General features: G+C 41.0%; 1 protein-coding gene across 1 annotated transcript in view; it reads left to right on the top strand.

Annotated features, from left to right (window-relative positions):
• Window positions 1-10,341, top strand: part of RELN (reelin) — a gene marked incomplete at its 5' end in the record, with an annotated part of 75,636 nt that overhangs the window by 58,762 nt on the left and 6,533 nt on the right. Inside the window, 7 exons of the mRNA XM_010169740.1 lie at window positions 273-448; window positions 1,975-2,048; window positions 2,861-3,022; window positions 3,368-3,525; window positions 4,386-4,605; window positions 5,608-5,805; window positions 6,209-6,307. Coding sequence (XP_010168042.1) covers window positions 273-448; window positions 1,975-2,048; window positions 2,861-3,022; window positions 3,368-3,525; window positions 4,386-4,605; window positions 5,608-5,805; window positions 6,209-6,307 — 1,087 coding nt within the window. The remainder of the gene's footprint in view (window positions 1-272; window positions 449-1,974; window positions 2,049-2,860; window positions 3,023-3,367; window positions 3,526-4,385; window positions 4,606-5,607; window positions 5,806-6,208; window positions 6,308-10,341) is intronic.

Below are 10,341 nucleotides of genomic sequence, written 5' to 3' on the forward strand. Positions count from 1 at the left end.
CCCAACTCATTTCATTTAAATTCCTGTGTAGGAAAGTTTTATTTAATCATGTTTTTTTAAAAATACTATTATTTAAACATTTTAATTACCTCTCTGGAGGTGATGTTTTTATTATGTCTGTTAGTAGCTCACTTATTGTGTGTCATGACAGATAGCATAAATTTAGTGTTTATATCACTAAAGTGATTCTATCTAGTGATTCTGTGGATTCATTACTAAGCCTTGTTGTTCACTGAGACAATGCAGTAATTGTCTTTAACTCATGTTAATAGAAGGCACTTCTCATGAAGAAAACTGGAGTTTTTACCCTAATGCAGTCAGGACTGCAGGGTTCTGTGGAAATCCATCATTCCATCTCTACTGGCCAAATAAGAAAAAGGACAAAACACACAACATCCTGTCCTCCAGGGAGCTCATTATACAGCCAGGATACATGATGCAGTTTAAAGTAAGAAAAGTTTTCTCTCTCTCTCCAAAGTAAAGTATGCAATTAAAAATCATCTAATGTGTCTCCAGAAATTCTTATTCTTCCAACTAGGGTGCCCGATTGAATGAATAATTAATAATGACTTTTTACTAGAATTTAAAGGAAATTATGAAGTGTAGGAAGCCAGAAAGGTTGCAAGAATGTTAAATGTCAAATTATTCTGACTGTCTGGATGCTTTGGGGGTTACTGAGAGGGACTGGAACTCTAATCCCTTTCTCCTGAAATTACTGGATTATCAGATACAGTAAGAATGCTTTTCTAAGATGAGAATATACAGAATGCAGAATGTACCGTTTCCCCCTAACTCATGAATAAGCAGAAAAGGCAAGGTAGAGTCAGGCTGGAGAAGATATGGAAAATGCAAAAGTGCTCAAGTAGGAGTACCCCTTCTACTTACTTGTGTCATGACAAATGACTTAAATAATCAGAGAAACATTTCTGCATATTTTACTTTGGTTTAAGGTAGAATTTTGCACAGGGCCAAAGGCAACACGTAGTTGTTGTTCAGAAATGTTCTAGGCCCTTCCTCAAGCACCAGGTCTTAAATAAGCCAGGAACTAATATGAAAGCAGGGTTATCAAAACAGACATCCATTTTCTGGTTAGGATTTTTTATTGCTCTTTTGTTTGACAAGACAGTTCCAGAATTTCTCATCTTCCACTAAGCAATATTTCTACTTTTTCTCAATGTTGCCTATTTTATATTGACTGTCTAATATAAAGCCTAAAGCACTGCTTCCCCCACTCACACTACATGACACCTTCGAAGAAATTGTATAAAAGAGGAGTCTGACATGCTTTTTACTATTGAATGCCAAGATCGCCCCCAGGCTTCTTATTTTACCCAGCCTGTCATCTTTTTCCTCTCTTTTAAGGCCAAAATTATGATAACACATCAGCATTTAATAGTTCATATTACTAAACTCTCATTGCAAAGTTTTTTTCTCCTAACTGTCTCCTCCTTTTTCTTCACCAGTCACAGCTAAGATTTTATTTCTAAACTAAGAACTCAGCTCTAGTGCATGGCTGCCATTTGGTTCTGAAGCTCTTAAATTTTTACTTTTTGTTATCTATTCAGCACTGTACAGTAGGTACTGTAATCTTTCTGCTATGACACAAATATGTTTATTGTTTTAAATATTCAGAATAATTCTGTTCTTAAGTTGGATTGACTTGAAATTTATATCCACATTTTTATCATTATGAATTATAAATTTCATAGGTAATTAATGCATAGTTAGGTACTTCACTTAGGATTCTGTTTGAAAATAACAGTAGCAATGATATAAAATTAATTAAATAAAAGCAGTATCTGAAGTATTGCACCTTTTGTTTTTCATCCACTTTCGATGGATTTTGTCCAAGATCTAAACTGGCAATCTCTTTTATACACCCTGTAAAGAAAAAAAGGAGAGCAAGACTTCATTATATATCACATTAAATGTCTACCTGACTTCTTATAGCAGCCAATTTTATTTCTGCTATAGATTGTGGTTGGCTGTGAGGCAACGTCTTGTGGGGACCTCCACTCTGTGACGCTGGAGTATACGAAAGATGCCAGGTAAATGACAGCAGAATTCATAGAAATCAGCATGGTATTAAAAACCTAGAGAGCTTTTATTTATTAAAGCAATTACTTTGATATTCATCTTGTAACAGGATCTGAACAAAGCCTGTTTGCAAGCACTGGGATTTGTCTACATAACTCCCATATATTCTCTTTATAATTTATCCCAGGTGTTGACAGATTCATGGCATTGAGCCTGCAGTTACAGTCATGAGCATGCTTCTGTTAAAAATGTGCTCACAGAGAACTACATTCACGGGAAACTGTTGTTTTAGTATGATACAGGACTATATATTTAGGACCAAGCTGTAATGAAGTGGGAGTTACTTAATTCTGATTTGGTCTTTAACTAGCAAACAATAACACTGTCTCCTATGCTGTAGTATAGTAGTGCATTATAATTTGTAAAAGTGAAATATTCCGTGCTCAAATGACTATGGTCGAACATGGAGCAAATTCTGTTGGGACTTTTTTGAACACTGTAAGAGAGAGACTAAGGACCAGACATCTAAATACCTCCTTCTCTCATGCTTATCCAGAGGAGCTCTGGATTGGACTGTGCTGTGTGTACCACCACCAAGGGATTCACAGCACTCAAACCTGGTGCTGGAAAGTCCTCCCTGGCTGCACTGGGGCTTCAGCCTCTCGCTTCTTGTCTATCTGTGGATACAGAGCATGCAAACTATTGCTGACAGTCTCTTGGGTTTGTTTAGTAAGACAGGCAATGCCATGACCCTTAGAAATTACGAGTTTCCCTTTTATTATTCTTTCAATTGTTCTAAAACGTTCTTTGTTGTTTCCTACAGTACAGACTCATGGCAGCTCGTCCAGACACACTGTCTTCCTTCCTCATCTAATAGCATTGGCTGCTCCCCATTTCAATTCCACGAAGCTACCATCTATAACTCTGTCAACAGCTCCGTTTGGAAAAGAATAACTATCCAGCTGCCTGATCATGTCTCATCCAGGTGGGTTACTGAAAGGTCATCTCGCTGTGGGCCTATAAAACGTCTGTTGTCTTGCTGGCCCTGTTCACTTGGAACAACTGGTGAGTTAAAAATGCTTCTTTATTGCTGTATTTAAATCTGATACATAATTAATGTTTTTGAGGAAGCTTTTTGTTAATAGAAGTGGCTACTGCTAATAATATAGCAGCCACCCATTCAGGGTAGGTCTTTCCAGTTACTGGAAGTGACAGCTCCTTCATACAACATTTCTTATTACATCTGCTGCTGGAGTATTTGAACGTTGCTGTACTGATGTGTTTAATTGCTAGATATCATAATACAGTGTTTGGATTTTGATATTTGCAGTGCAACTCAGTTCAGGTGGATTCAGAAGGGAGAAGAACTAGAGAAGCAAAGCTGGGCAATCGACCACGTGTACATCGGGGAAGCATGCCCTAAGCTCTGCAGTGGGCATGGATACTGCACGACTGGAGCTATTTGCATTTGTGACGAAGGATACCAAGGTTTCATTTCTTCAGTTTCTTTCTTATATATCTGCTACAGTCTAATCTAGCTCAAAATTAAACAAAAAGATAGAGTGATGTATCATGTCTAAATTCATCACTGGAATGATTGAGTAACAAATTCTAAATTAATATTTTGACAGAGCTGTAAATAACAGCTCTTCCCTCCCTTTACTGCTTCTGGATTGAATCAGTAGTCTCTGCTGTTTGGCACTGTATGTAAATCCCTTTCAACCTTCACCAAAGGCAGAATGTGGCTACCTGCTTACCCAGCGATGACTTCCACCACTGTACTCCTTCCAAGGGTGCACCTACTCCCAGGGGATGTGTACATGGGATCCAGATGTTGGTGACTGGCTCCTGTAAGGGACTCAGTTCTGTGCCCTCTCAGGACAGAGTGCTCTCCTGTAGGCCCACAATGCAGCTAAGCACATGCCTCATGGTACCTGAGTGTCCTTGTTAAATTGTAAGTGCTTTGTGGGAGTGGAGACAGCATTTAATGTCTTCCAGGACATAACTTTTTAAGATTGGAACTCTTCTCTGTTTTAGACACATTTCCCTTCAACTGGCAATTTGAGGTTTCTCATATTTGCATCAATGCAGAATAGGAGAAACCCTATTGCAGTTCTTGAAGTTATACTGCTGTGAAAAATAAGACTTGCAGCCTCAGTTTTCTAAAAATGCCATAGGCACATTATTAATGGATCTGTTGAAATATACTCAGCCTGTAGTCTCACTGTATATTGAATGGAACCTTGTATATTGAATGAACCTTGAATGGAATTACAATTAACTGTAACTCAATTTTCTCAATTCTTTTGATTTTTGTGTCTTTTATAACTTCACTGTGTCATTTTTAGGTGATGACTGCTCTGTTTTTAGCCATGACCTCCCCAGTTATATTAAAGATAATTTTGAATCTGAAAGAGTCACTGAAATAAACTGGGAAACCATTCAAGGGGGAGTGATAGGGAATGGATGTGGACAGCTGGCACCCTACGCCCATGGAGATTCACTCTATTTTAATGGATGTCAAATAAGACAAGCTGTGACTAAGCCTCTGGATCTCACCCGAGCCAGGTAATACTTTGTGCCTAAAATGCTCTTTTAGCAGCTCATGAGAAAGGAAACTCTTTATATGTACGTGCAGTTATGTGGGCCAGTATTGATGAGGATGGACTGACCTGGCTCTACCATGCAGTCAGATGTGGCTGGCAGATAAACATTAGGGTTGGCAAAACACTTTGTGACTTCCATTTGGGAGATGGAGAGTGAGGAGGAAGCGATGTCAGATGAAAAGGTCAGATGTTCTCGTCATGCCCAACAGAGCACTTTTGGTAAGCCAGCACTGACAATGAAGCCATTGGCAAAGACTGGACACCAAACTGTCTGGACCAGTGCCTGATCTGATAAGACAAATCCCATGTTTGTATGTGCCTCCATGACGGTTGTGACTAAAGATGCTATTAGTAATTACAGACTCATTTTCGCATTTCAGTTGTCACATAGAATTATATTCACCTGGCAATGAACAGGAGTACCTTTTTCATTTATTGAGCCTTTTTGGCCATGGAAAAACAAATGCAACCAGCCTGTGCTGGCTCTTAACAGAGTGACAGCTTTCTGGACTGGTTTGTGTTTATCTGTCTAAAGCAAGATTAGAAACAGGATGAACTGGCAAATGGGCGAGATATAAATCAGGCTCTTACTTGAACACCCAGGTAGAATGTGATAAATCTTTTAGGAGCTTTATTATATTCAACCTTTATTTGCCCTTTTTTAGCTTTTCATAAACTCATTTGCATGTTTAGATTGTTTATGTATCTCAGTTTTGTGCAAATACATTGTAAAATTGGATCTATTGCCTCCAGCTATATAGCAATACACCTAGTAAACTATTACTTTGAAAGGGGAGCTGTGTTTTAGAGGTGTGAGAACAGTTTATTTTGCATGTTAAAAGTAATGATTCTTGAGGATGCTCAAAGTTTTAATAAGGTAACTGCAATAAACTTGGAAATGCTATTGTTGCAGTTTGAATACTTTTTGCATATTGAAAATACCTTTTCTCTCTCTGTTTTACAGCAAAATCATGTTTGTTTTGCAAATTGGAAGTGTTTCACAAACAGACAGTTGCAATACCAATCTGAGTGATCCTAACACTGTAGACAAGGCAGTGCTCCTCCAATACAGTGTAAATAATGGAATTACATGGCAAGTAATTGCACAGCATCAGCCAAAGGACTTTATACAAGCCCAAAGAGTGTCTTATAATGTTCCCCTGTGAGTACCCAGTCACATTTCATTACCTCTAAGTGCACAAGATATATTTCTGCTAAGAAAGAATCTATCTTTGCATCACTGTGCAAGAAAAAAGGTTGATGAGAGGGTAAACAAAAAAGAAAACTTAAGGGGAAGGCTGATTAAGAAATTCCAACCTAGTGTTTATCAATATACTTGAAAGAAAAACAGAATACTTGTTTTAAAGATATGAGGAAAAGAAAAGTTCTTCTTTAACTGTGTGCCTTTTTCACCAGTAAATGTTTTGCATGTACAGTGTGTTGATGTTCAGGGATGTAGAAATAACACTTTGCCCTTGCTCTCAGTTCCTGTTTGGGGGTAGATAGGGGTGTGCAAACCACCGATATTCTGGAGTTCTCACAGGCTTTTGTGTTTGTGATGACAGGGAGGCACGAATGAAAGGAGTCTTACTGCGCTGGTGGCAGCCCCGACACAATGGAACAGGTCATGATCAGTGGGCTTTGGACCACGTAGAAGTCGTCCTGTGAGTATCAGCTTCAACTCATCCCACCCCATCTCAGAAAGCACTGAAATTCCTCCAGCATGGCACGAGTGTTAAGCTCAGTAAGAACCGTTGTGGCCCAGGGAAACCTTTGAGAAACAATCTGTGCTAGTGCTCTGCCCTGACTGCAACCGTCGGCAGTTAAGACAGCCACAAAATAAGTGGCACAGCAGGGGTATGTGTTTCACAGGGTGGAAAAATGCAGGAGGGAGAGTGGGGCTTTATCACCACCAGGTATTGGTGTGGTCCTGTAATGCAGCAATGATTGTGAAAAAAATATTATGCTGGGACATAAGAAAGGATATTTCTGTTCAGCACTGTGCTACCATGTAAGGGCTGATTTATATCCTTTCAAAAATACAAAAGGGTCTGCTATATTGCTCTTTGCACAAAGTAATGTTGTTGTGCCTCTGAAAAATTTGTGTTAGCAACTAATGCCTTATTCATTTCCTTTTTTTAGTAAGAAGGATACTGTTCAGAAACAGGGTTCACTATATAAGGTTCCTATGGTCCGAGCTCTATATTCATCCCCTTGTCAAGATTTTACCAAGTAAAGTGTCTGCACCCTCCTGATTCTCCCATTCTTGAGATGGGTTTCGCTGGCAGCTAACCCGTTTTTCCTGCGTTACATCACGAAGAGATGACCTGCTTTTTCTCTAACAATTTAGTTCCAGTAGAAGTGAAATGCTAGTGGCTTCACGGGCGGGAACCCATCGCTGACAGTGGTTGGCAGAGAGAGGCGTGCCTGCTCCATAGCTAGGTTCAAACATTCCTTTTATTGAACAGTTTAAAAACCAGCAATGAAGAAATTAGGCTTGGATAACTTCCAGACTGTGTAATTATAACCATGAGGTTTCTGATTAGCAGAGACACTGCAAATAATGTTTTGTAACAGTAGCAAAGTTAATTATCTGATTGCTAGTTAGCCCTGTTCTTCTTTCCACCAAGAAGCACCAGCTTGCATGGCACTCATATCAACCCCAAACCAAACTGGTCCCAACACTGAGTAACTGTACACGCTCTGCTGCTTTTACACACCTTGCTGGGCTCTGCTTCCATAACATTAAGCTTAAAACTTCAAGGAACAGAGGGACAGATGTGATTCCTGGCTTAGTTAATCAGTGGCTGTGTGATGCTGTATCAGGAAAGACATGGAAGAGTTTGAACCTGCAGGAGGTTCACAGTGTTTAGGAAACCATGGAAAAGGGAACTGGTAGTTCTGAAATAGTCCCGTGTCTTTCTACCTTGCAACTAAAAAAAAAATTAAAAGAAAATATCAGGTCAGAAAAAAAATAAATAGAGCATAATATTACCTGTCAATCTGAGCACTGAGTGTAAGTAGGAATAGAACAGACCTCTAAAAAGTTATTCTTAGGCTGAAATACGGAGAACTTCCTTGATAATGAGACTAGTTGTAGACTAGACACACAAGTTGAGTGGTGACAAGTCAGTCATACGAGAGATGTTATACTAGAATGAAGACAGCAATAGAAATGTTATAGCAAGTAATCACACCTTGCCTAGAGAAGGAACCAGATGGACAGACAGTGCCTCCTCCCTTCTTTTCTTCTGTTAAAGAGTTTTAAGGCTGTTCTGAATATTGGCCAAAATATCGGGCTAGAGACAGAGAGTTTCCACCCTGTTCAAGTGACACCTGGTACAACCCACAGAGGAAGACAGACCAAACCAGACAGATTTCTCCCTTACCAAGTACTGTGAAATGCAGTGCCATGGCAGCATATCTCCCAAAGGCCAGATGTGGGGGTCCAGTCCCTGCCAACTACAACACGAGATGTGCTGCTCTCAGGAAGGGCAGAATTACATGCTATGGCACATCTGGGTCATATGCTGGCATGTGCTGAGACCTCACAGGTCGCTTTGATCTCTCTGTTTTGCATAGGTTCTGTCTGCACCTTCTAATTCATCAAAATATTTTGTAGGCCTCTCAAACTTTATTTGCAAGTAACTTGCAAAGGGTTCAATAAAGCCTTTGGAAGGCTTTCTGAAAGGAGGCACACTGTTCCTTGTCAACAGTTACTTTCACCTGGGTTTTCCCTTAGCTCTGTTGTTTCACTTGGTCACCTCACACTGGTCACTTCATTCCCAGCATTTCAGTTTCTTTGCCTGTAAAATAATGAAGATGCTCAGTCACCTCTACAGAGCACTTCCAGGCACACAAAAGGGAGCTGGGATCAGTGCCTGTTAGCACTAACCCTGTCTGATCATGCACACACGGGGGCTACCAGGATTCACACCATGAATAGTAGGGGTAGGACTTAGCTTTAATTCTTGATATGCCTTCATTTTCCAATGAAGGGCATGGAAATCCTGCCTGCCCCTGGGGAGAGCAAGCCACCTGGTCCAGGTGGCTCTCCAGCGAGAGGTGAGGAGGCAGTGTCCCTCAGGTGCTCTGCCCCTCCACCAAGATTGCCAGAGGAGAGCTCTGTGGGCAATAGCCACCCCAGGGCTCTCTGACATGGCTGCAGAGAGGCATGGCCTGGACTAAAACCATTCACCAGGGTGCTGTAATTACCTCTTCCCAGGAATTCTATAGGGAGCCACTGGAGAGTGAGCCTGGCTTATTCATCCCAAAGCTGGGATACCTGAGGAAAAGTCTGTGCCTCCTGATTGGAAGTAATTCCTGTTGGCACTCTGTCCTTGTTGCAGAAAGCCATAAACATTGGTGGCTACAGGGCCAGTTCATGGTCTGTGTCTAACACAGTCTGTGCTTGGTCCTCTTAGAACCCTGCACTCCATCACCAAACTGAACAAGACTCCACACACCTTTCTGGGCACCATCAAAATGATCATCACTGGCCCTGGTTTAAGTCCTAGATTTTCATGTTTGTGATCTGTGTGACCATGTTGATGCAGCAGGCAAGCCTCTAGCCTGTGAGGTGTTACAGCAAGAAGCTGACCTATACTAGGAGGTGTGGTCTGGCACATGCAGAAATTCCTGGCTTTCCACACATCTCATCTTGGGTTTCCTCCACTACCCTGTGGGCTGACAAAGAGTCCGCTTTTCCCAAATGCCCTAGGTGTTGGCTCAGCTGCCTGCACCCCCAGGTGCACACCTCGGTGCTGTGATAGCTTCTCCTCAGCCCATGGGCAAGCGAGCCATGCTCTCCCTGAGCAGACTAAGGGCTGGAGTAGGGTAAGCAGGGAGAGCATCCACCCACAAGGGGAGGTGGTCTGTAGGGATGTAGCACAACCGAGGACTTTCTTGATTTTATTTCCCATCCAACATGGGGGATGTCCCTGCTCCTCCTTACAGTGCTCTCCCCAGGATCAAATCTGTGAATATCTGCTTTCATGGCTCAGCTCTTCTCAGCAATTCAAAGATTTGAAATTAATTCTGTCACAGGCCCAGCTGCCAAGTCGTAGTGCAGGTACCACTGACAGCTGATGCACAGCCAGGGTCATGACACTCTGTTCGGTTCAACTGATTTCTGAGTCAAGGGCCATCATCCTCTCACCAGCAGACACGCATTCAGAGTGCAATTTCTTGGTTTCCTTTTTGCTCCCTAGATAGTTTGCGGGGGGGAAAAATAACCTGCTGATTATACATGTATGCAAAATATCTGGCAGTGATAAGAAAGGCCAAAGATGGTTGCTTTGGTATGTTACTTAAAATCATTCTATTTTTGACTGAATTATTTGAATCACTTATCAAAAAGCAGTATTGTTAAGAATGTGATGCAGCTGCAAATGGTGCTCAAATTGAGCACTTCTTTTGAACAGGTGAAATATAATACCTGCTTTAACTATGTTAGACATTAGATTGATCTTTCCAACTAACTGCTTCCCAACTTATTTTAATAATGGTTGATGTCTGCCCTGTGGTAGGGAGAGGATATTAGTTGTCAAGTTGCCCAGTGTCTTTTAAAGCTAGTACCAACTATTCCTTGTTAGTGCAGCATTTTTTCTCTCCGTTTGTAAAGAAAGCTTTGGGCACAACTCTCACGTTCCATGTGGCTCTTCTTAGGATAAAAAAGTATTTTACTGCAGACTTAAGA

The sequence above is a fragment of the Antrostomus carolinensis genome, unplaced genomic scaffold (assembly GCF_000700745.2).
Source record: "Antrostomus carolinensis isolate BGI_N321 unplaced genomic scaffold, ASM70074v2 scaffold2896, whole genome shotgun sequence".
NCBI classification, from domain to species: domain Eukaryota; kingdom Metazoa; phylum Chordata; class Aves; order Caprimulgiformes; family Caprimulgidae; genus Antrostomus; species Antrostomus carolinensis.